The 12,657-nt window shown below is 42.2% G+C and overlaps 1 protein-coding gene across 1 annotated transcript; it reads right to left on the reverse strand.

The window, feature by feature from the left end:
* Positions 1–281: 281 nt before the first annotated feature.
* On the reverse strand, positions 282–12,651 carry slc9a1b (solute carrier family 9 member A1b). Its single transcript, XM_008422905.2, has 12 exons — positions 12,169–12,651; positions 7,305–7,765; positions 6,570–6,820; positions 6,172–6,389; positions 5,464–5,672; positions 4,996–5,085; positions 4,850–4,920; positions 3,973–4,149; positions 3,296–3,413; positions 3,104–3,202; positions 2,959–3,031; positions 282–1,941 (listed from the first exon to the last, which is right to left on the reverse strand). Exons 1-12 carry the CDS (start codon positions 12,446–12,448, stop codon positions 1,763–1,765), a joined length of 2,226 nt encoding a protein of 741 aa, XP_008421127.1. The 5' UTR covers positions 12,449–12,651; the 3' UTR covers positions 282–1,762.
* Between the last annotated feature and the right edge of the window lie 6 nt (positions 12,652–12,657).

A 12,657-nucleotide genomic window follows, 5' to 3' on the forward strand; every position in this document is an offset into this window, starting at 1 on the left:
TGCATAATTTTATTGAAAACTAACCTTTAAGCAAATATTAAACATACTAATCATTATGGCTACATTTGTGCATCAAAATGTTTTTTAATGGTTTGGTGTAATATCCTAATTTTCAATGTCATGTTTGAATTATCTGCAAGTGAAAAATCATCATAATTAACAAAAATAAAGTTTTAAATATTCATTTACATGTTTCACTTGGTAATAAAGTTCCTGTAATAAATGGATGGTTTTTAATTCTTTTCTAAACTTCAACACCATAAACAACAAACTGAGCCAAATTAACGGTGAATTTATTTTATTATAGTTTTTCTTCATGTGATAAATGTCTGAAACACAAAATATAAAAGCTTGTAACACACAAGAGATGCAGGCAGGCATTAAACGCTTTAAAGCTCAGTGAGGAGGAAGTTGATGAAACATCACATCCTGTTTGAATCTCCAAACCGGAGTTTCCTTCAGCAGTCGGGATCCGACAAGTTTGAGTCCCTGAGGCAACACGATGAGTCAGGAGGTGATTAACGGTCACCTTTACAATATTTATCTTTTAATTACATGGAAAAATATGTTGAGGTTTTTGTTCACTTGATATTAAGATAAATGAAATGCAACTGAATAAGGCACAAGCTTGCTGTAAAACRCATAATTAGTCAAACATGATCACTAAAGAATCGGCACAGCAGCCTTTGGTGTCTGCGCTGATGTGGTCAACTTAACTTATGCTGCTTTTATACACAAAATCAGCAGAAATGATAGACAGATACACAAAAGTAACTGATTTACAGTGAAATAAACGGTCTGCTACTCAGGAGGAGCGGGACATAGTTTGGTCCACATCCAGCCACCAGGGGGCGGAAGTGATGTAATCTCACCGTCAGGCAGTGACACGTGCGGTGCAGTTTGGAAAGTTACACTGTCAAAAATGAACAGCGATATTTTGAGCTATTCAACCGTATCAGAAAAAATGGGGGTTCACTTTTCAAAGACTTATTTTCACCATGTCATTCATTAATTCACAAATATCAGATTCAAACAAGTTAGCAAGTTAAATATTTAGTTGGGAGCTAAATAGTTAGCTTGCAGCTAAATATTTGGTTCCAAACTAAATATTTACTAACTAACCCTTAGCTCGCTAATTAAATATCCAGTTTGAAACGTTGACATTTATAAATTAATAACATGGTGAAAATATGACTTTGAAAAATTAATCCACATTTTTTTCATGACAGGCTAAATAATCCAAACTATTGCTGTTAATTTTTGACAGTGTAACTTTACAAACAGTGTCTGGAGTCACTGAAGCGTCCGACAGTCGGTTGGAGCAGCAGGTGTTTAGAGTCAGGACGTCTCCAGGACAAACCAGGACCGGCTATCTGATCCGGAGTGATTGAAGCGCCCCCCTGTGGCCATCCCAGATGCTTCATCTCTGCATTTTGAGTCCTTCGCTTCCCACCTCTGATCTGCGAGTTGACCAAACTGCATCCAGGTCAGGGATTTCTTCTAAGGCTGGATATTTATGGATTATATGCAGTAAATTCCTCCATCCCTCCCTTCTTTCCGTTTTTCCCTCCAGGTGTTTCCTTTTTGCTCTTTTATTAATCGTCTTTATAAAATGAACTGACTGATCGATCAACTTACTTCATTGATAATCTTTCCTCTGTGCTTCGTAATACCCTGAAGAGTCCGTTTGGTGCTGAAAACACTGAAATGCGTCACCTCATATCACACATCAAAAACAACCAGTCCAGAGAGGAAACCTTCATCATGACGGGCGGAAGCTGCTTCCTTCCTCATCCTCATTGGGACCAGGATCGCTGAGGCAGCGAGTCGGTTTCTGCCTCTCTGATTGGCCGTCTGCGTGCCGATTCGACTCGTCCAGCAGGGCGGCGCTGTCGGACGGCCGGGCGTTCTCGTTCTCATTGTAGGTGTAGACTTTGTGCTCTTAAGTAAAAAGTTTAAAACGATTAAAGAAAGCAACAAAATTATTCAATTTAATTTCAAGCATAAAAAAACAATGAAGGTCTGAAAGGTGCATCGTATAACAGCAATTCATATAAAAACATTTAAATCAAACGAAGATAAAAGAAAATAAGAATTACAACAAGATGGGAAAATAAATTAAATCTGCATCAAATTAAAATTTAGTTCCTGGTTGTGATAATTTATCGGATCAGAACCGCAGTTCATGTTTAAATGCTGAAATATTTTAAAGTTTCTCATAGACAAACTCATTTTTTAATTAAAAAAGTATTTCAAAACCAGTTTCAACAGATTTAGATCATGTGATCCAGAGCGCCCTCTAGTGGACAGGCTTTGCAACGACGCCTCTGTTTCCAGAAGAGACTTAAAGTTGAATAATTTGTGTTGAAAGTTTAACTATTTAGTTTCTTAGAGAACATCAACCTGAGTGAGAAACGAAGAAAGACTGTCGGAAAATTCAGGTTCGCAGAGATGGAGACGGGAAAGTTATGAGGAGGGAAAACCTTTTACTGAAAAGAGGCGAAATAAATGTAGTAAAATAACAATAAGCAGTTAAACATTTTTATTTGTTTTGTAAAAAAAAAAACCCAAATTATTCCTTGGGAAATTATATTTGTCAATAAACTTAGATGATTAAGTTTTTAATTAAAGCTTTTCACATGGGGATGCACTGATATGAAAATCTGGGCCGATTACCGATATTTACCAATATTTTATATATTTCACTATTGTTTCTAGAAACCTAGACCTATCGGCCTAGATTAGGTAATGACAAATATCGTTTGTTAATATCGGTCCAGTTTTATTTATCGGACCGATACCGATGTTCGTGCCGATATATCGCGCATCTCTGTTTTTAACTTTTAATGCCTCTTTTCCCTGTGGAGGTTATTAAATGTCAGTAAAAAAAAAAAAAAAGCATTAAAAGCTTTAATGTTTCTGACGGTCTGAAGGTGTCCCGTTTCCATGGAAACCAACCTGGTTCGAACCAAACCTTCCGGACCGACGGYGTTTCCTGGCGCTTCGCCGGGACGGTGAGGTAGTGGCTCATCTGCAGGGGACAGAAAGCGTTACGGGCGGAGGTTCTGATGGACCGGTTCGGTACTGATGAACCGGAACTCACCCGCCGCTCCATCTCGACCCGCTGCCGCCGGAAGCGGACCTCGCTCATGTTGTCCTCAAACGGGTCCATGAAGAAGTCGTGTCTGCTGTAGGAGCGCAGCTGAGACAGAGAGAGAGAGGGAAAAAAAAAGGTGACTTCCTGCTGCAACAGGAAGTGAGAACCTTCATCGTCGTCGTCGTCGCTCTTCCTCACCCTCTGCCGCGTGTTCTGCAGGTTGGCCCGAAGGATCCGGCGGATCTCGGCTTCGCGGGTCTTTGAGATCTTGGGGATCATTCGCTCTGGTGTCGGTTCTTTCTGCTGCTCCGCGTTTCTTTAAGGAACAGAAAGTAATCCTGGATCAGAGCTTCTGCGTTTTTTTGTCATGTTTGTAACGTAGAAGGTTCTCCCCACCCAAAGCTTCTGGGCCCATTCTAACTTTTTAGCTCTTAGCTTTTTTACATGGAGGGTACACCCGGACCAGAGGAGCTTTACAGAAAGTACACCTGGTTCTGTGTTTCTGTTTTTCCTTTAACATAGAAGGTTCTCCTCACCCAAAGTTTGTTGCTTCTGAACCAGAACTCCCATATATTTTGGGACTTTTTAACACAGACGTTTCTCCTCATCCAAAGTTTTTTGGACTTTCCTGTAAAAATAGAAAGTACTCCTGGTCTGGTTCTACTCTAACCCCAGCTGCTCGCTCAGATTGGAGCTAAAATGGGAATTTTTCCTTTCCACCGTCGCCTCATGCTTGTCCGGTATGAGGAATTGCTGACTAAACACTTTTTTACAGCTCTGCACACTAAACTGGTGTAACTGGAATTAAACAAAAAGGCATGAAAAAGATGAACGATAATTCACCAGATGAAATGAATCTAAAGAGAGAGACTGACTGGGCGGCGGCGGCGGCGGCCATGATGGAGGGCAGCTTGGCGGCGCTCCCGCTCTCCACCAGCATCATGGCCTGCTTCATCTCCATTTTGTTGTAGAAGGAGATGAGCTGCGGCTCGCTGGAGCGCTCGCCTGCGATCAGCCACTTCTTCACGTACTTCTTGTTGAAGCGATTCATCCTGAAACAGAAAAATAAAACTCTCCTGAAGCTGAAGCCAGTTTCACAGCTCACTTTGATTTGAAGTGATTCAGGAAACGATGCGTTTAAACTGCCAAAAGCACAAACATGATGTCTTTACCGACGTGGCGTCGCCTTTTTCTGCACTTCCTGCGTCAACAAACCACTTCCTGCGTTTTCCTTTCTCACACAAACCTCAAAGTAAAACCGGCTGCACGCAGTCAGAAATAAAACGTTTCCATATTCAAACACACAAATATCAAATATTAAAATATCTAGATTTTATAAAACTCTGAAAAGTGTGGCGCGCATTTTTATTGCAGCAACATTAATGGAGTGCATTAAACAAAGCTTTTAAAAGGTAAAGCTTTGTCAGATTGGATGAAGAACATCTGTTAAAATCAGTTTTCAAGTTTTGCCATAGATTCCAAGTTGGATTTAGGTCTGGACTTTGACTAGGCCATCGTAAACTATAAATCTGCTTTGATCTAAACCTGTGGCTGCATGTTCGGGTCTTCTAACAAGCTTTGCTCTGTGTTCATCAAGGACTTGGGGAGTTTTCCGGTCCCACAGCATGATGCTGCCAGGCTGAGCAACTGACTTTGGTTTTCAATTCTCAGGAAGTTTGTTAAAACTTAATTTTAATACCTTATTTGTTCATCAGACATTAACACACAGGGTAAAAATTTGAAATGTCCTACTTGTCCTTCCAGTGATGATGTCCATAATGTCCACAGATGTCTTCGATTCCTGTCAGCAGGTGGTCCAGGAACTATCGAAGAGATTTAAATTAAAATCCAGTTATTTACACGTCGATTTGGTTCGTATGAACGGCTGAAAGTCCCACCTGAGTGTGAATCTCCTCGTTTATTGACGGTTTGCTCTCCTTCTTCTTCTTCACTGCCAGCAGCTCCACCAGAGGCCTGATGGTCATCCCCTGAGGACGGGAACCAAAACCAGTTGAATTTACAGACAAGCTGACCTAAAGGTAAAAACATTTGGGTTGTGCTGTGGTGGCGCAGGGGTTCAGCACAACCCCCTAGTCCTGGACGCCGCCGTCGCAGGTTCGATTCCTGGCCTGGCAACATTTGCTGAGCTGTGTGAAGCCGACACCCCACCCACGTAAAAAAAATCCAGCAAATCGTCTGAGTGCTCCGTTTATTAAAAGTTATAATTTTGGCCGATGACATCACCAGCCCTCCATGTTGCTGCATGTCTTCCCCTTCTCTCATTGCCCACTTTCCTGTCAATTAACCATTAAATAAAGGCCACTAGAGCCAATAAAACCTAAAAACAAACGTTTAAATAACAACACCTGCACAAAGACGGTGAAGAAGATGACTGTGATGATGGCGGTGAGGAACATGCCCCTCGTGTCTTTGCTGCCCTCATCCTGGTGTATAAGGTATCCCAGAGAGAAGGCAATTGCACCTCGCAGGCCACCGTAGGCCACGATGAACTGGTCCTTTTTGGTCAGCTTCACAATACGAAATTTATTTATAATGAAGGTGAGGCCAACGACTCCTGAAATACACAGACAGCCAGACAGAATCAGTTTCACAGAAAATAAAAGCAGAAAAATATTTAGTCACTAAAATGTGGAATAGTAGATAATTTGATTTTATTTTCAAAATAACAATATAACTGTTATAAAAAATTTCATTTGGCTAGTTAGTAACATTGTTATTCATATGTAGAAAATGTCTAAAACCAAACAGCTACTAGCTAAACTTAACTAGCTAAATAGCTTATTTAGCTTATTTATACTAAATAATACAGCTATTAATCGTGATTAATCGTTTCAGCCCATTCAATCAGACGACACCAAAATGATTTCTACTTGCTAAAGCCCAGAAAAATGAGAGCTTTATGACTTTCTTCAATGTCTTTAGACTACCAAACCTTTAAGCAAGTTGAAAAAGTCTAGACCGTAACATTGTGTCATTATTTAAACAATCGATTAATCACGATTATTTGATTAATCGTTTCAGCCATCATTGATTGGATCACTGTTTAAACTGACCCAACACTCTCGAAAGGAGGCAGAAGAGGAGGGTGAAGACCACAAAGATCCAGTTCCAGTTGTGAGGGCCTTCCACTGTGGAAACCCCGAGGAAGATGAAGATTAGCGTCTCGCTCACGCTGCTCCACATCTTCAGGAAGTACTTGATGGTGGTGTAGGACTTGTGGGAGATGTTGGCCTCCACATACGGCCGCATGACGACGCCACAGGCAATCAAACTGTTTGAGAGAAAGGAGGTGATGAAGTTCTCAAAAGCTTAACACCGACATGAAAGAATGTTTCAGCCTGAGCGCTGGACCTCTGCTGCGGTATGCGACACCGAGCCGCCAGAAACAACTAAACCTGAACGAGACGGAACATTTCCCTAAAATMTGGCTTTGTCTTATTTCTCCACTTACGACATGATCCCGGACAGATGGAAGACCTCTGCAGAGAGGTACGCCATGTAGCTGTAGAGGAAGACGAACAGCGGCTCGATGACGCGGGAGTGCGAGGTGAAGCGGGACGTGAAGGCACCCAGGACTCCGTAGATGACACCCGCCAGGATGCCGCCGAGCGAAACCACGAAGAACGAGACCACGCCGAGGAAGGCGTCGCCAACGGTAACGGTGTCTGCGTGGGAAAACTCCTCAAACAGGTGATACAGAACCTGTAAGGAGGGACATCGAATGGTAGATGCTGCATCAAAATCTGTGCAAAGCTAAAAATATTACATCTGAAAAATCAGAAAATTAGAGGTGAAACGATTAATCACGATTAATCAATTGTAGAAATAATCATCAACTAATTTAGTCATCGATTAATTGTTAACTGAAGAATACAAACTTAAAAAAAGACAATTTACTGAAAGAACAACACTCAGAGCAGTAAATACGCTAAAACTGCCAAAAATATAAAAATGTTTTATTTATGGCAAATAAAACCTTTGACTATGAGTATTTTTAAGTAAATGTAGTTTACCCTAGTTACTTTCAGACTCTGTTAAGCACCTTATTAATCAGTTAATTGAAAAATAAATTAACTCAACAATTAATGCTGAGTCAAGCAGAAAGGCCCGAGCTTTCCACATGTTGAGGTCAAAATGATTTTTTTAATTTCTCACGCTTGTGACAGCAGTGAGGTGTCCATCTTACCACCGTGACCGCATCGTTAAGCAGCGACTCTCCAAACACCAGGATGTACAGCAGCTCGTTGATGTGGATTTCCTCGAACACGGCCAGAACCGCCACCGGGTCCACGGCCGAGATGATGGAGCCGAACAGCAGGCAGGACAGCAGGCTAACATGGGCGGCTGCGGCGGCCTCAATCTGGCACACGGCGAACATCATCCCGCCGATGAAGAAGGCGTTCCACAGCGTCCCCACCACCGCGAAGACCAGGATGGTGCCCATGTTCTCGGTGAAGGCCCGGATGGGCAGGAAGTAGCCGGCGTCGAGGATGATGGGCGGCAGCAGGTAGAGGAAGAAGAGCTTGGTGTCCATGACCGGCGCCTTCTCTTGGATCGCTTTGATAACGCCGCCAACGAGCAGACCGACGAAGATCAGCAGGCAGCTCTCTGGAACGACGTGGGAAATTCTGGGAATGATGTGGAAACCTTTTGGGAGAACAAAAATGGGATTCAGTTCATAAAGAAGCTYGTTAGACTCTAGAAGGCGATGCTTTATAATCTCCAAAAGCTGAAGAAGAAAGTCATAAAAACTGATATTCTGGGTCTTAGCCAGTAGAAATCATTTTGGTAAAGTTTAGTCTGTTTTAGCCAGGCTGAAACGATTAATCATAATAGATTATTCAAATAATCGTGAACACAATTAGCAATCTATTAATCATTAATCAAAATGAGCAATCTATTAATCACAAACTCAAAAAAAGGACGTTTGCTGAAATAAAAGCCGATTCAGAGCAATTAATCCAAAATTGTAAAAACAATGTAAGCACATTGCATTAAAAAAACGTGTAAGCATCATTAGCATCAGTAGCATCAGGATGCATCAGTAGCATCAGGATGCATCAGTAACATCATTAGCATCAGAAGCATCATTAGCATCAAGATGCATCAGTAGCATCAGTAGCATCAGGATGCATCAGTAGCATCAGGATGCATCAGTAACATCATTAGCATCATTAGCATCAGGATGCATCATTAGTATCAGGATTCATCAGTAGCATCAGGATGCATCAGTAGCATCATTAGCATCAAGATGCATCAGTAGCATCATTAGCATCAGAAGCATCATTAGCATCAGTAGCATCAAGATGCATCAGTAGCATCATTAGCATCAGAAGCATCATTAGCATCAAGATGCATCAGTAGCATCATTAGCATCAGTAGCATCAAGATGCATCAGTATCATCAGGATGCATCAGGATTCATCAGTAGCATCAGTAGCATCAGAAGCATCGTTAGCATCAGAAGCATCATTAGCATCAAGATGCATCAGTAGCATCAGTAGCATCATTAGTATCAGGATTCATCAGTAGCATCAGGATGCATCAGTAGCATCATTAGCATCATTAGCATCAGAAGCATCATTAGCATCAAGATGCATCAGTAGCATCATTAGCATCAGTAGCATCAAGATGCATCAGTAGCATCAGTCGCATCAGAAGCATCATTAGCATCAGTAGCATCAGTCGCATCAGAAGCATCATTAGCATCAGTAGCATCAAGATGAATCAGTAGCATCATTAGCATCAGTAGCATCATTAGCATCAGTAGCATCATTAGCATCAGTAGCTGCCTCAGCAAATCACTGAGTGGAAATTACAGACGTGGAGAAAAACCGACAGCGAAAACGACCAAAACAACAACCAGTCTGTCTGATTTAAACGCTCAAACTGCTCAAAACGCCTTTAAATGTTTGGTATTTTTTACTCTTTTTTTCTATTTTTTATTTATTTATTGTCACTTAGACATTGAAAAACGCAAAGTCCATTTAATTAATTAAGTTAATTTAAGTTTGAGAGGGACAGCCAGACACAGACAAACTGARCAGAGCAGCAGAGCCATGTCTGCGTCATCATGCAGAATCAGAAAYGCAGCTGAAGGACGCCTCAGGTCTGCGGTCATGTGACGCAGGTCAGCGTAGCGACGTTCCTCCTCGCTCTGCACGCTCAGATGGTTGTTATCGGGCCGCGCGTCAGGACAGGAAGTGGGTCCGACCCACCGAGACAACGGCTGCACCGACAGATAAGCCACGACTGGGCATGCTCAGTAGGAGACTCGGCCTCACTGCATCTCCGCCTGATCAATACGCACACTGCAGAGTACTAAATACATCWGGGGTGTCCACAGTGTGGTCCAGGGGCCATTTGTGGCCCCTGATATGATTTTGTGTGGACTTGACYAGAAGTCAAGAATAGTAAAAATTTGGCCAACAAATTTAAATTCCAAAGCAGAGTATTTGGAAAATGTCTGTTTTTTACGTTTTTGATGCTTAATGACACTGTAAAAACACAAGATCTTACCAAGTATTTATAGTTTTTAGTGCAAATATCTTAGTACGCTTGAAATGAGGCAGACTATTTCACTAAAAACAATACAATTTATCCTGTTATAAGTGGAATAATCTAGTACTTTTTCATCAATATTACAATGACTGACTTAAAAAAAGATCCTTATAGATTTWGCTGAAAATGTATTTTGACTGTACTAAACTATTTAAACTAGAAACTACTCAAATATTTGGTAAGWTTTTGTGTTTTTGCTGCGTATAAAGATTTTGTTAAAAAAAGACAATCGTTGAGCATGTAACAACATGCGCCAAAATTGAGCATGTTGTTAAATATATATAATTTTTTTTTTGTCATAGTACCCCCAAGAATTTAAAACTACTTTCACCCCTGGGTTCATCCCATGTAGAGGCTTGTCCTCCCATGATGGACCTCCAGCATCTTGTCCTCTGGTCCCCATTGCCTGAGACGTTCGCTGAGCACATCGTCTGCTGACGTTTTGTCCTTGATGTATTTATGGATCTTGGATGTTTCATCSTGGACAGTGGCTCTSACACTCWCTAGTCCTCTGCCTCCTTCCTTACGGCTCGTGTWCAGTCTCAGGGTGCTGGATTTGGGGTGGAACCCTCCATGCMTGGTTAGTAGCTTCCTAGTCTTAACATCCGTGGCCTTCATCTCTTCCATTGGCCATCTAATTATTCCGGCAGGGTATCTGATTACAGGTAAGGCGTAGCTGTTTATTATCTTGTTCCTGCCATTGAGCTGGTTTCTCAGAACTTACCTTATTCGTTTCTAGGTATTTGGCTGTGGCTCCTTTGCTTGTGACCTCATCGAGGTTGCCATTTGCTTGTAGTATATATATCCTCTCTCTCTATATATATATATTATATATAAATCACAACCAAATTTCTTATTTCTTATTTATTGACTTTTGTGGCCCACCAGTAGTTTAAATTGATCAGTTTTGGCCACCAGGGCAAAAAGTCTGGACACCCCTGAGAAAGAAGAAGTGAACACATTTTTTGGGTTGCCAGATTTGGGAAAATCCCTCCATTTAATTCATCTACACATCTGGACTGAAATCATTTCGCACTGAAGAAGAAAAACAGGAATATATAAAACCAGATTTTTACCAGTGTCTCCCACTAAGGTATTTTAAGTCTGGCGGGCCACCAGGCTTAAATTTGTTTATTTTAAATATTTTAGGGATGTACACCAGTAACAGTGCTAGCAAAGGTGGATTAAGCTAGGCGTATATTTAATAAAACATCAATAACTTTCAGCAGATACATATATAAAAAGATAATAGCTGGACTACAGAAACACTAGTTTATTTAAAACTGATGTATTTTCTTTGTCTAGGTGGACCGAGCCCCCCACCCCCACCTTCGAGATGCAGCTCCCCCCTCAGCTCCTTCAGACTAGCCAGAAGTAATTAGCAAACAGCTGGTGGAACTGCTGAGCTCATTACAGGAGCTGCTGCTGCTAAAGGGCTAATAAAGGAGCCATGTTGCGATGACTTCCTGAAGGCGGAGTTACAGAAAGAGCAGAAGTTTTTTTAAAGAGACAGAGGCCCAATTTCAAGACGTTAAATTGCAAAGTAAAAATTCTATTTGATATTTCTATAACAACTGAAGGTAATAGCTACTAGATTATGCTCTGAAATGCCACTACATGCCTGGGTAACGCATAAAACTGCCCCGTTAATAAAAAGATGCATTAACTTTTACTTTCACTGTCTAACATTTAGGGCTGCAACTAAAGGTTATTTTACTGATCGATTATTCCATCCAATAAATWGGTTGGTTTTATTCGTTATATAAACCAATGTGGCCCTGTGTGGAACAGCCTGATGACAGTCGCTATTARTCAGACGTGGCYGTAYTTSAAGTCGACCAGGCCTGGAGGAAGCAAAGGAGCCCAGACCATCACACCACCAACACCGTGCTCCACCACAATATTCTGGTTCGCCTTACAGAAGATTTCTGGAAGGTTCTGGTTTTGGGGAAACGTGTAATTAAACTGGAACTGGAACTTTCCATAAAACGGTTACAGCCGTTTCACAAATAACAATTTATGGGATATATAACAGACAATATGACGCTTTCTTGAAAACCAGCACCTCCACACCTGCAGCACCTCACTTTGTTGAGCTCAGCCTTGCTGGRCTTCTGGTTCTGGTTCGGGTTCTGCTCCGCATTCCCCAGAACCAGAACCAAACATAGAGAAGCAGCACTCAGCTTCTATGCACCACAAATCTGGAACAAACTTCCAGAAARCAGCAAAACTACAGAAACACCGAGTTACTTCAGATCAAGGATAACACACCTGATCTTGATTACCAATAACCGGAATATTGATCAATATGTTTGATAAAACTGTCATGTTTGCTGCTGGTTTCACTGCGCGATGTTTTTATGGTGCAAAGCACTTTGGACTGCCTTGTCTATAGAAATAACCTTTGACCTCTACCTACTTTCGCGGTGTAAACAGAAGCTCCTTCCTGATGAAGTGAACTTTGTTTAATTGAATGATTCCGTGACTCACCCAGCTTCATGAGCAGCGCCAGCAGGATCCACAGGGAAATCTCAAACGGCATCCGGACATAATCGTAGTTCAACTCGAGGACGGGGAAAGCCTTCCTGTGTTTCGTGGCGTTGGTTCCATGATCCTGGTCGTGGCCGTCACGCTCCCGGTTCGGTTCTGGCCTGGTGTCGTTGCGTCCTGTGGGGACATCTCTGGTCCAGGAAGAACCGCTGAGGATCAGGAGAATCAGGAGGACCGAGCCGAACCGAAMCGAAGCGCGTCCTGGACAGAGCACGGCCATGTTCGGATGGATCCGGTTCCGATCAGCGGCTGGAAGGAGGCGCGCGCCACGTGGAGACGCAGATGTCGCGCAGAAACTCTGCGGTCATGTTAAAACTGCGCACACCTGCAGAGAACGACAGGGAGGCGACCGCAGGAAACAGGTCAGCTGCTCATCACCAGGAACGCGCCTCGGTCACGCGCTCACGCCGCACCTGCGCAGCCTGACCG

The sequence above is a fragment of the Poecilia reticulata genome, linkage group LG11, assembly GCF_000633615.1.
Source record: "Poecilia reticulata strain Guanapo linkage group LG11, Guppy_female_1.0+MT, whole genome shotgun sequence".
Lineage (NCBI taxonomy): Eukaryota > Metazoa > Chordata > Actinopteri > Cyprinodontiformes > Poeciliidae > Poecilia > Poecilia reticulata.